Here is a 14,164-nt window from a genome sequence, read left to right as displayed (position 1 = left end):
TCTGGGGAAGACAGTGGAAAATACGGAAAACAGAAATTTCCACATCACATTATTTTTCTTATTTAAAAAAGACAAAACTAACTACAAAACACGTCAGGAAGAAAATTTTAAACATACTTAGAAATATAAACCTATTTATAGAATCATAACATTCTACATTACTTTCTTTAAAAAAGACAAAATTAACTGTAACACATTGCAGAAAGAAAATTTTAAACATACTTAGAAATATAAACCTATTCATAGAATCATAAAATTTAGAAACTCACAGTAACCTCAGTAAGTATACTACTAGCCCACAGGTAGGAGGATCTATGATTATTAAGTAAACATCTTTTTTTTTTTGAGGAAAATTAGCCCTGAGCTAACATCTGCTGCCAATCCTCCTCTTTTTGCTGAGGAAGACTGGCCCTGAGCTAACATCCATGCCCACCTTCCTCTACTTTATATGTGGGACGCCTACCACAGCATGGCTGGCCAAACGGTGCCATGTCCGCACCTGGGATCTGAACTGGCGAACCCCGGGCCACTGAAGCGGAAGATGTGAACTGTGAACTTAACCACTGTGCCACTGGGCCAGCCCCCTAAGTAAACATCTTTTAAAAGAACTAGAATTAGAGGAATAAAATTTTCTGTTAACTTTTTATAGCTCCTTTACTGTCTCTTAAACAAAATAATAAAGTATACCAAATAAAAAGTATACTAGTAGTATGTTACACATCAAATTAGTAATGATGAGTTGTGTAGAATTAATTTCCACTTACCATCCCTTGCTCAGTAGAAGCTTTTAAAGATCTTCCTCCCCTAGAGATTCATCCAGATAATTATATATTTACTTTGTTTTGTTTCAGAAAATATGCATTCTAGGAGACATCTTTTTCTCAATCAAGTTCTCCATCTAAATGTCTAGTGCCTTTTAATTTTTTTACACCTTTATTGACGCATATTTTATATATTATATAATTCATCCACTTCGAGAGTATAAGTCAATGATTTTTAGTAAAATTACTGAGTTGTAGAACACACCATAAATCAGTTTTAGGAATCTTCATCACTACAATAAAATCTCTCGTCTCCATTTACTGTTAAGCCCCATTCTTATTGCCTGTTCCAATCAACCATTAATCCACTGTCTGTCTCTAAATGTTTGCCTATTCTGGACATTTTCTAGAAATGAAATCATACAATGTGTGGTCTCTTGTATCTGGCTTCTTTTACTTAGCATCTTTTTTGAAGTTCATCCATGTGATAGCATGTATCAGTGATTCATTCCTTTTTATTGATGAATAGTATTCCATTTTATGGATATGCCACATTAGTGCTTTTTTTATTTTACAACTTGGATTTCCATTTTCCCGGTTGTACAATGGATACAGGATAACTTGGTTACTTGCGGGGAGGGGAGTGCGGGGGAAGGGATCTACAGCTAACTCTTGTTTAACCTAAATGACATAAGTGAGTGTTTTTCAAACCCAATCCAGTGTATTATACAGGATGAGAGTGTCCTAGCTTCACTCAACATTATGCCATCAGTCTCTTTTAAAGTCATTTTCCTGTCCCTCCCTCCTAACAGGAACAAAAGTACAGTTCCCCCAGGTTTCTTTCTCTCTCCTAAGGCTTTAAAAACCTCTACTCTTACTATACTTTTCTGCTTTACCTCCTTTTTCTACCTCCAACTCGTTGTTTTCTCTTTATCTTCAAGCTGATAGCTTTAAAAGTTCCATTTCTCCAAGTTTCTGAAAAGGTGTATTAGAACTAAATATCTGCATATTCTGGAACTTTATTTAAGAGGAATCTGTCATTCTTTTGACGTGGCCCCTCAGAATAATTTCTTCCTATATAGAAAAACGCTCTGTAAGTGATTTAAAGAAGAAAAAACAAAAAAAACCCTCACAGTATCAATCTAAAAGACACATGAGGACCCAAGTCAACATTTGACACCCTCATTTCAAAGAGAAGGTCAAAGAATGTATAGCAATTAAGCACAGTTTTCTACTATCTGTTCTTTTTAACATAACCTTGTTAAATATCAATTTTTATATTCCGTATAAAAGGCTACAATAACATTATTGTCTTGCCTCTGTTTTATGATGATGTCTGATTCAGATAAAGTGGATTACTTACCTTTATAAAATATTAAATATCCACATGTAGAAGATTATCTAATCATTTATAAAGGTGGGTAAGGGATGGTGGTACAGAAAGAGAGCTAGGGAAGGATGACACAGATCTTCAAGTCTTACTTCTCTAAGTAATTCCCAGACAATCAGCTTGAAAATATCAAAAATAAGATGATGTGGACACAGCTAAAAGCGTTCCCAGTGGTAAACGTTCTGTAGGAAATTATTCCACTACCTGCTTACTGGCCTAAGATACAGTAAAAGATAACACGAGCTACATGTAATTAGAGAAACTTTGCAAGATAAGGAAAAATAATACAAGCTATTATTATTAAAGCTTAAATGTTAGCTTTTCACTAACATTTCAGTGCCAAGAATATCCTTCTTGGTGGCCAGTTATTGCAGCAGGTGTGTGAAAGGCCTGGTGAGCTACATTTCATCTTTGAAAGGACAGCTAAAAAGGGCTTCTTAATTAAGGTTTATTCTACCTCCATTATAAGTATAGAATCTAACTGGGCCTGTATAAGGTAGTGTGGAGAACGGCTCTGCATTGCAAATTTTATTTATTTATCTATTTTTTTGAGGAAGATTAGCCCTAAGATAACATCTGCCACCAATCCTCTTCTTTTTTACTGAGGAAGACTGGCCCTGAGCTAACATCAGTGCCCAACTTCCTCTACTTTATATGTGGGATGCCTGCCACAGCACGGCTTGACAAGCGGTGCATAGGTCCACACCTGGGATCTGAACTGGTGAACCCCGAGCCACCAAAGCAGAATGTGCACACTTACCCACTGCACCACCAGGCCGGCCCCTCTGCATTGTAAATTTTTTAAAACTGCTAGTAAATAAAAACTCCCACTAAGTATTCTTTAATGTCATTATCTCAGTTTACTTTAAGAAAATGAATGGCACAACAATAAGTATACTATACCTTTCTCAGGCTTTCATATTCCTCACGAAGTTCCCCAGGCTTGCTTAATTTGATTGGTGCTCTGAATATAAACTCTGGAAGAAAGGGAAAAGAAAACACCTTTCAACAGACTTTCTAGGAAGGAATCAAGACCTTGTCTGACTGCTGCCCCCACATTATAAACCACATAAAAAACTGTGGTCATCTTAATGTGAATATTCAAAATTCATTTAACAAATATTTATTAAAGGATATATGGGGCCAGACCCGTGGCTGCATGCTCTGCTTCAGCAGCCTGAGTTCACAGGTTCGGATCCCAGGCGCAGACCTACACCACTTGTCAGCCATGCTGTGGCAGCAACTCACATATAAACTAGAGGAAGACTGGGACAGATGTTAGCTCAGGACTAATCTTCCTCAGTGAAAAAAAAAAGGGATATAAATCAGGCACAATTCTAACCACTGGGGAGGAGAACTCAACAAATAAAGTCATTACTCTCATGGAGCTTACAACCTTGTGGAGGGAAACAGACAATACACAAACAAGCGTGTGTATATAATACAACTCGTGGTACTAAGCACTATGGAGAAAAATAAATGTAGGACGGAAGAAAAAGATTATTTTATATAGAGTGGTCTGGAAGGGCCTCACTGATGAAGTAACACGTTAAAAGGCCTCAAGGAAAAACTATATTTTAAGCTTTTAGTTCAGTGTTACAAAGCAACACTTTAAATGAGCTGAAGTTTTATCCATAATACTGTATTTTTCTATTTCTTTTTCAACCTCGCCATCAGAATATTTTCCTATATACAACCTGTGAGTTTTTTCAGTATATAACCTGATCTTTTATTCTCAAAGCCTTGAGTGGTTTTGATCAGCCTATAGAATAAAGTCAAAACTCTTCAACATGTCATTCAAGGTTCTCCAGAGACAGATCACAACTTAATCTTTCTAAAGTACTGTTATCGCTCAACCCTTGACTATCTAGTTACTATATATATATATATATATATATAGTATAATATATATATGCCATATATTTTTAAAACTTTTATACTGTTTTCTCAGCTAAAATTCTGTTTTCTCCCCTTCTCTCTATATATTTTTATAGTTTTTCTTTTCTTTCTTCTGAGGAAGATTAGCCCTGAGCTAACATCTGCTGCCAATTCTCCTCTTTTTGCTGAGGAAGACTGGCCCTGAGCTAACATCTGTGCCCATCTTTCTCTACTTTATATGTGGGACACCTGCCACAGCATGGCTTGACAAGCGGTGCACAGGTCTGTGGCTGGGATCCAAACCAGTGAACTCCGGGTCACCAAAGCAGAGCACACAAACTTAACTGCTACATAACCAGGCCAGCCCCTCTGTCTATATTTTTAAATCTGAGATATCCAGGCCCACAGGAGGCATACAATACACATTGATTATACAAACAGATGATAAAAATCCAAGTTAAGAACAGGAATAAAAGATAGGTGCTAAATGCTATCAAAAAGGAAAAAGAACAGGGGCCAGCCATGTGGCTTAGTGGTTAAGTTCAGTGTGCTCATTTCAGCAGCTCAGGATTCAGTTCCTAGGCATGGACCTACACCGCTCATTGGCCATGCTGTGGTAGTAACCCACATATAAAGTAGAGGAAGAGGGGCACAGATGCTAGTTCAGGGTGAATCTCCCTCAGGCAAAAACACGAAGATTGGCAACAGATATTAGCTCAGGGCCAATTTTCCCCAGCAAAAAAAGGGGGAGGGAAGTATACATTTCTGCCTTCTTAAATATACATGACATTTCTGTATACCCCTATGTATATTTAGTGATTTAAACACAGTATTTAAGACTTACTAATAACTCTTCATTCCATTGAGGTTGATAAATATTTGATGTAGAAAAGTAGGCTCCTCAAAAACTTGACTTTTGTCCTTTTTCAGTTGTCTCAACTATTTTAGAAAGACTCTTATTTAGTACATCTGAGAAATGTGGAAGCTACTGAGATAGAAACATGAACCCAATGCAGATGCAGAAAACAGTAACTGAAAGGTCTATCAAGTACAGAGAATTGTTGGACCCTGAGTTTGGGAGGCAAACATTCCATCACCTTCACCCACTTAAAAAAAAAAAGCCCTGATGACTATTTTAATTGTATCCCTTAAGCACATTTCCAATTATAGGCAAGTAGTATTTAAAATTAGATGCTTCAAAAGAATGAGGGAAGAAGGGAGGGAAAAGCAAAACCCTTAAGACAAAAACGTACTTTCAATCCATTTATAGAGAACCTATTAGATGTAAGATACTTCATACATATTTTCTCAGTGAATCTTCACGGAAACTTTATAAAGTAGGTATTATACCAATTTTACAATAAGGAAAATGAGAGGTTAATGATTTGCCCAAAGCCAGAGAACTAGTACATGGCAAAATCAAGAGAAAAACATTAATAAGAATAAAGAGGGAAATTACATAATGATTAAAAGGCAACCAATCAAGATATAATAATCACGAACTTGTATGAATGTACATCACAGAAAAAACTAATAAGATTATAAAGAGAAATTAATAAATCCAAAATAATGGTAAGAAACTTTAACACACCACAGTTAAAAACAGATAGATCAGGCAGATCAAAAGGTAGTAAAAATACGGAAATATTGAACAATAAAATTAACAAACTTGATCATATATATGTATATACCCAATGAACAGGATATATATTCCTTAAAGCAAACAAGGAACAATTAAAAACACACTACGTCAGGGGCTGGACCCGTGGCCAAGTGGTTGAGTTCGTGCGCTCTGCTGCAGGCAGCCCAGAGTTTCGTTGGTTCGAATCCTGGGCGCAGACATGGCACTGCTCATCGAACCACACTGAGGCAGCGTCCCACATGCCACAATTAGAAGGACCCACAACGAAGAATATACAACTATGTACCAGGGGACTTTGGAGAGAAAAAGGAAAAAATAAAATCTTAAAAAAAAAAAACCACTATGTCACAAAGAAGTTTAAAAAAATTTCAAAGAATTCATATTATGCAGACTTTGCTCCTAGATCCTAGCTGTCATTTTCCAAGCCAAGTTTTCTAGCTACCTGGCTGATTAGTCTGTGTTACCCAACATTCTTTCTCAATAAATTCCTTTTCTGCTTAAACTTGCCAGAGTAGATTTCTGCTGATTAAAACTAACAACCCTGGTTGATTTTATTTTTTTACATGGAACTATGCAATGACCAATAAACTAATCTCTAGTAAAACTGGTTAAGGAAAAAAAAAGAGAAGACAAACTAAGAATAAAGAAGACAAACCAAAATACAGATGTCAAGGTGAATTTAAATCTCCAACAACTGTTGCCAATCTTTTTTTTTTTTTCTGCTTTATCTTCCCAACCCCCGCCCTGTACATAGTTGTATATCTTAGTTGAAGGTCCTTCTAGTTGTGGGATGTGGGACGCCGCCTTAACGTGGCCTGACGAGTGGTGCCATGTCCGTACCCAGGATCCGAACCCTGGCCACAGCAGCAGAGCGCGCGAACTTAACCACTCGGCCACAGAGCCAGCACCAGAAATGATCTTGTGTGTATATATATATATATATATACATATATATATATATATATAATTTTGGATGTCTGCAAGTATATCCATAGATTAAATTGCTAGAATCAGAATTGCTGGGTCAAACAATACATGCTTTTGTAATTCTGACAGACAATACCAAATCACCGTTCCTTCCTGAAGCCTGGATGGATTTATAGTCCCACCACTAATGTATTTCCTCATACCTTTTCCAACACAACAATCAGTGTTGAAACTTTTTAACTTTGCCAATCTAATAGGTGAAATTTTGTATCTTATATACTTATAAAATTGAGTGCTTTTCACATGTTTGAGTAATTTGCATTTCCTTTGATAACAAACATATATGCATTTCCTTTACTCCTATTGACTTTTTCTTCTTGATTTGTTAAAGCTTTCTCTATATAAGAAAAATTAGCCTTATGTCGTATGAATAGCAATTCTTTTCCTAGTTTATCATTTGCCTTGAGTTTGTCTATAGTGGTTACTTTTATGTAGTTATATTAATCAAACTTCTCTTTTATGGCTTCTGCATTTTGTATCATATTTGGAAAGACCTTCTTCGGGCCAAGATATAACAAATTCTATCATAATTTCTCCTGGTACAAAGTATAAAATTCTTCTCATATCTACTTTTAAAAATTCAAAATCTTGGGGGCCAGCCCTGTGGCTGAGTGATTAAGTTTGTATGCTCCGCTGCGGCAGCCCAGGGTTTTGCTGGTTCGGATCCTGGGTGTGGACATGGCACTGCTCATCAGGCCATGTTGAGGCAGCGTCCCACATGCCACAACTAGAAGGACCCACAACTAGAATATGCAACTACGTACTGGGGGGATTTGGGGAGGAAAAAAACCAGAAAAAAAGAAAAGATTGGCAACAGTTGTTAGCTCAGCTGCCAATCTTTAAAAAAAAAAAAAATCAAATCTTTATTTTTATTTGGGGGGGCAACATAAGAGCATAATCTTACTCAGGCTTAAAAGTAAGTCTACTAGGGGCTGGCCCCGTGGCTGAGTGGTTAAGTTCGCGCGCTCCGCTGCAGGCAGCCCAGTGTTTCGTTGGTTCGAATCCTGGGCGCGGACATGGCACTGCTCATCAAACCACGCTGAGGCAGTGTCCCACATGCCACAACTAGAAGGACCCACAACGAAGAATATACAACTATGTACCCGGGGGCTTTGGGGAGAAAAAGGAAAAAATAAAATCTTTAAAAAAAAAAAAACAGTAAGTCTACTATCCAACACAAGGGATGAAAAGTATTTTAGTGATAGCTTGGTAGAAATGATGATAATTTTTACTTACTATTGGAGGATTTGCTTTCTCTAAAATGGTTCTTGCTGACATTTAGAACAAAATGTCCAAAGAGCTTAACATCTTCATTATATAGTGTAAATAATATACCTGATCCCCAACTTAGAAGCTTCTCAAGCTTTGGATAAGTCAGTCCCAACCTCCTCTTCAACAAAATCAGAATAATATCCATCACAACAGGCTATTATTATGAGGATCAAAATGAGTGTAACAAGAGTGAAAACACTTTGTAAACTATTTCAGCCAGTAAAGTGGCCTGCAGTAGAATCTAAAACTATAAAATTGTCTCTGGCATTGGTGAGATAAAGAAACTGTGGTTTGGTCTGATTTATTTGCAAGTACAACTTATAAGAAACCAAAATAATGATCCAACTGCTTTGATACACATATTATATGAAAAGTTAAACTCCCTTTTGGATACTTATTAAGAAATCTCAAAGCTCATATATAAGGCCAAGGAAGAACTCAGCATACTGATGGAAATCTTATTATGCCTTCACTCACTTGACAGTAAAAGGGAATGAGCAGAGGTAGGGTGGAGCACCAATTTACATTCACCAAAATTAGTGCTGATATAGATTAACTTAATCTTGGATTAAGATTAACGACGACGTTTAATGCTTTAAAAATACAAAATGCTAAATAGTCAAGACCACTTTTTGTCCAAACAGTACTGTGCTACATTAAATGGCATTGTGCCTTTTGGGCAGAAAAAGGCCAGAAAAACAAAAATCTCCGCTTTTAAATCAAAATCTTTTACAACGTCTCTTAAAGCTGATTGGAGGACGTGTAGACACTCAACATTATTAATTAAACTAAGATCTTTATCAATCATAATTAACCTTTCAGGTTCTCTGATTTTTAATAAAGAAAGAACAATTGTTTATAACAAAACAGCTTCTGTCTGCTGATGTGGGACTTTATTTTTCTTAATTTTTTCTTTACTTCCCTCCCCATTCCTAGGGTCATATGTCAGCTTCCTCCACTCCAAAAGATGAAATTGTGGTTGAAATACCTGCAAGACTACTGTAAAAGCGGAGCAACAGGAGAAAACCTAGAAGATGCTGGTATGATGATGCCTTTTTAGATATACTATCAAAGGCATGATCCATAAAATAAGGGATGATAAGCTGGACTTCATTAAAATTAAAAATTTTTGCTCTGCAAAACACAATGTCTAGAGAACGAGAAGACAAGCTACAGACTGAAAGAAAATATTTGCAAAAGATATATCTGATATGACTGTTAGCCAAAATATACAAAGAACTCTTAAAACCCAACAATAAGAAAACAAACAACTTGATTTAAAAAATGGGAAAAGGACCTTAGACAGCTCACCAAAGATGTACAGATGGGAAATAAGCATATGAAAAGATGTTCCACATCCTATGTCATTAGGGAATTACAAGTTCAAACAATGAGATACCACCACACATCTATTAGAAAGGCCAAAATCCAAAACACTGACAATAACAGATGCTGGTAAGGATGTAGAGTATAGGAACTCTCATTCATGCTGGTCTGAAGGTAAAATAGTATAGCCACTTCGAAAGACAGTCTGGCAGTTTCTTACAAAACTAAACATAGTCTTACCATATTATCCAGCAATTGCACTCCTTGATATTTACCCAAATGAGTTGAAAACTTATGTCTACACAAAAACCTGCACATGGATGTTTATAGCAGCTTTATTTATAATTGCCAAAACCTAGAAGCAAGCAAGACATCTTTCGGTAGGTAAACAGATAAATACATTAAGGCACATCCCAACAATGGAATATTATTCAGCACTAAAAAGAAATGAGCTATCAAAGCCATGAGAAGACATGGAGGAACCTTAAATACATATTTCTAAGTAAGAGAAGCCAACGTGAAAAGTCTACATACATATGATTCCAACTACATGACATTCTGGGAAAGACAAAACTATGGAGACAACAAAAAGATCAGTGGTTGCCAGGGATAGAGGGGAGTACAGATGAGTAGGCAGAGCACAGAGGATTCCCAGAGCAGTGAAAATACTCTACACGATATTATAATGATGGATATACGTCATTGTACATTTGTCCGAACCCATAGAATGTATAACATCAAGAGGGAACCCTGAGGTAAACCATGGACTTGGGTGATTATGAGGTATCATTGTAGGTTCATCCTTGGCAACAAATCTACCATTCTGGTGAGTGACATTGATAATGGGGGAGGCTATGTACATGTAGGGGCAGGGAGTATATGTGAAATCTCTGTACCTTCCTCTCAATTTTGTTGTAAAACAAAATTCTTTAAAAAATTCTTGGGGAAAAAAAAAAGTCAGAGCAACAAGATCTCAAAAGAACCAGAAAAGGCAACATCACTCTCTTTAGTCCAGAGGAGTTAGTCCCAAACCCACCAATCCCTCCACCAGCTTCTACAGGGATTTTCAAGATTTCAGTAGCACAGAAACAACCACTCACTCTTCCCTCACCTCACAGAAAAGAAATGCTAGAAACTACTTCACGTGTCACTGAGATGCTGAATATCTTCGTATTTGTAAACAAATCCAACGGCTGAGGTACTTTCTTAATGCCAGTACTCTGACTACTATGTTTAACAGGAAGAAAAACTCTCTAAGGATCCAATGCCTTAAGAATGACACACACCTGTGGCCGTGACCTAAGCTAAGTATTGCATTCCGTCTAACATGAACTGTAGGAGCAGCTGTACTTCCTTGAAGGTTCTTCCTGAAAAGGGTTTTCTCTGGGGCGAGGTAACCGGTTATTAATAAAGGCAAACAAACAAAACAAACTACAAGACAGGCATTTTGCCAATTGCACCAAACCCTCAGGAATGAAGTGTCATTGTCAAAGCATCCACATCAATACAAAATTAGAAAAAGAACCTCACTCAACCATAATGGGAAGATGCTACCCTAACAACTCTCAAATCCAAAAGTGACCATCCCTTGGTACTAGACTATGCTTCAGTTTTTACCCCTGTAGGTTCAACTTCTTATCAGTGCAGCAGCATGAAACAGAACTTTCCCAAGACCTAGGTCCAAATTTGAATACTCCCACTTCCTAGCTATTTGCCCTGGGGCAAATGAAAAAATCTCTTCAGCTAATTTCTAACTCGATCACTTCAGCAGCATCATTATGATGGCTGGCAGTTATGTAACACTTACACCAGGCTCACTTCTAAGCACTCTTTATTTACTAACTCATTTAATCTTCACAATAACCCAATGGGGAGAGGCTATTGTCCCCATTTTACAGAGGAGGAAACTGAGGCACAGAGCATTTAACTTGCCCAAAGCTACATGGCTATAAGTGGAAAAGCTATGATTTAAACCCAGGCAATCTGGCTCCAGGATCTGTGCTCTTATCCACTATGCCTTATTACCTCTTTAATTTAAAAAAAAAGGCCTAACAGCCCTATATAACAATGGGCACAAGACATGAACGGTCATAGAAAAAATAAATTCAGATAGCTTATAAACATATTAAAATATATTCAATTTCACAATACTAAAATCAAAACACTTTTATGTATCAGATTGGCAAAGATCAAAAAGTTTGATAATGACAAAAATTAGCAAAGGTATCTTTTATCTTAAAAACATCATACATGTGTACAAAGATATGTACAAGAATATTCATGAAGACCACTCACAATACTAAAGACTGGAAACAACCTAAATATTCTTCAATTAGACTGACTGAATAAATTATCAGATGACTGGGATACCATGGATCTATTTCTATAGTATCTGTTTTTATTCCTGGTCTCATTTCTTGGTTTACCTGGTAATTTTCGTTAGAATGCCATTCATTGCGTATAAAAAACTGTACAAGCTCTGGACGATATTATATTCCTACAGAGGATTCACCACGTTCTCTGACAGGCAGTTACAATGAGGGTAGATCACCTCACAATCCAGTCGGGACAGGAGCTGATTTGAGGCTGGCCAGTCTTTGCAAAGCTTGTAAAGCTTATTCTACCCTAGTCTAGCCCTCCAAGGGTCCAACTCAGAGTCTGGGGTGTTTACCAAGCCAACCTTCCTTGGAAGGTCCTGAGCTTTTTTCTCAACACTGAGGAACTGCTAACAGAGTGTGTTTTTTAGTAGCCTTCTGTGAAGCTTCTTAGCCTTTTATCCTGCACAGTTTAAGAATCAGCAAATGGCTCAAGAGAAAAAAGCAGGTGGAGGGGGGCAGGGACAAGGGGAGGCACCTCCCTTCTCTCTGGGATCTTGGCCTGTCAAGTTTTGGTTGCCTTGGAAGCCCTAAAGTACAATTTTTGTATCTCCAACCCCATGAAGACAGCTCTGCTGGCTTTTCTGCCTCTTAATAGCTGTACTCTCCCTTTGCCAAGAATCCACGAATGTCTGAAGTCCTGGCTGCCTTGGCAACTTACCAATGCCTTCATATAGATTTTTTTAAAAATCAGGCGTTTCTAGTTATTCTCAGCAGGAGGTTTGGTCTGCCACAATCTGCTCCATCATAGCCAGACGCAAAATCTACATTCTTCATAAGCAGTGAAGAAGCAAGATTTTCATCATGAAACCACAAACCATTACTAAAGAGGGAATAAGCAGTGAGGAAGAAGACAAAAGTAGAGAAGGTTCCTTTAAGAAAGTCAAGAAAGGGATAAAATAAAGGTAGAACATGTGTGGTCCAAGTCCTAAAGGAACTTTCAATCTTACTAGGGAAGGAAAATCACACAGGAGTGAAACTATAGAATGGCAGCGACTTATAAAAATAAACACCTAAGTGCTGCATAGAACAGCAGGAGTAGAGGTACACACAGCAAAAGGAAGACAGTCAAAGCACATCTTCTACCACAAAACATATGTAAGTGCAGAGGTACACAGGAAACAAGAGGCCATTATCCATATTAATCTCTACATTACCTGCTTATACTACCCACCAAACTTCTGAACAACCACTGTCAAATGGAATATGTGAAAGCAGAAATTTTAATGTTAAATTAAGCACACCACTTAGAAGTAGGAAGGTAGAAACATGGGGAGTGACCACAAATGTGTTCTAAAACCAAACTAAAGTGGTTTCCATTTCATCGACTATTTTTTGGTTTACTCCTTTTAATTCTTGAAGAGTACAGTTGACAGCCAAGCACCACCTGTCCTAAACAAATGCAGCTGCTCATGTGCCCACGTGCAAGACAAACAGCAATTTATAGTAGGCAATATAAATAGTTTACCTGAAAAGAAGAGGAAGTACACAGAGAAAACATTAAAAGCTAATAAAATGTCAAGATCAAATTTTAAGGCTGCTTACTCAAGTGCCATAATTAACATCACAGATTACTACACATTAATTACACTGTTTGTGTTTTAAAACCATCCTTCGGCAAAGAACTAATCAAATCAAAATGTCACAGCTCACATACCATGAATTTAGAAAATGTAACTTTTGACCTAATAATTGAATTTCTAGGAATCTATCTAAGAAAATAATCTAAAATATAGAAAAACTTTTACATAAAAAGATTTTCATTGCAACATTGTTCACTGCAAAACAAAAACTGAGAAAAACCTAAATGTCCAATATTGAGGGAATGGTTAGGCTGATTATGGACAGTCCATACAATGTACTTCTATTCTGCCTTTAAAATTATATAGAAAGATTTTTTAATAATGTAAGATATTGCTTTAACAGGATAGGAAAGCATTTGGGTGCAATGAGAGATGCAAGTTGCCAGACTGAATATGCCTTATAACTTCAAACATAAGAAAACATTAAATATAGAAATGGCAATAAGAAATGGAAAAAGAAAGGGCAATACAACTGTAGAAGTCAGAAAGGGAGAAAAAGAAAACATTAGTGATAACATATCAAGTTACCATGTATAAGTGTGTAATAATAATGGAAACAGTTACCAGAGATTAGGAAATTCAAGAAGGAGTGAGCAGTGAGGAAGAAGGGAGGTGCTGTGGGAGAGAAAATACACACACAGAAAGGCATGAGACCCTTTCCCCAAGCCATTTATAATAGAGTTTATTAGCTAAGACAAATTCATAAAAGTTTTAAAAACAGACAAATTACTGCAGAGAGAATTTCAGATACGTGGTCACAAAATAAACAATTGCCAAATCAATCTTACAAGCAAATGTTGCAACAAGTGTCTGTTGGAGGAAGAGAACAAGGGCTGGGAAGGAGAGGCAAGGCTTTAAGAAGGTGGGATGAAGCTGGGTCGAACTGCTAAAACTCAGATAAGTGAAAAGATGAAGAGCAATTCAGGGGAACAAAGAAGGATCAGAAGTGT

General features: G+C 37.0%; 1 protein-coding gene across 1 annotated transcript in view; it reads right to left on the bottom strand.

Moving 5' to 3' along the window:
- RNF169 (ring finger protein 169) overlaps window positions 1-14,164 on the bottom strand; it is an 86,793-nt gene that overhangs the window by 50,717 nt on the left and 21,912 nt on the right. The window contains exon 2 of the mRNA XM_046638230.1: window positions 3,055-3,126. Coding sequence (XP_046494186.1) covers window positions 3,055-3,126 — 72 coding nt within the window. The remainder of the gene's footprint in view (window positions 1-3,054; window positions 3,127-14,164) is intronic.

Source organism: Equus quagga, chromosome 14 (assembly GCF_021613505.1).
Source record: "Equus quagga isolate Etosha38 chromosome 14, UCLA_HA_Equagga_1.0, whole genome shotgun sequence".
Classification (NCBI taxonomy): Eukaryota; Metazoa; Chordata; class Mammalia; order Perissodactyla; family Equidae; genus Equus; species Equus quagga.
The sequence above is the reverse complement of the archived record's forward strand: the minus strand, read 5'-3'. Positions and strand labels throughout refer to the sequence as shown.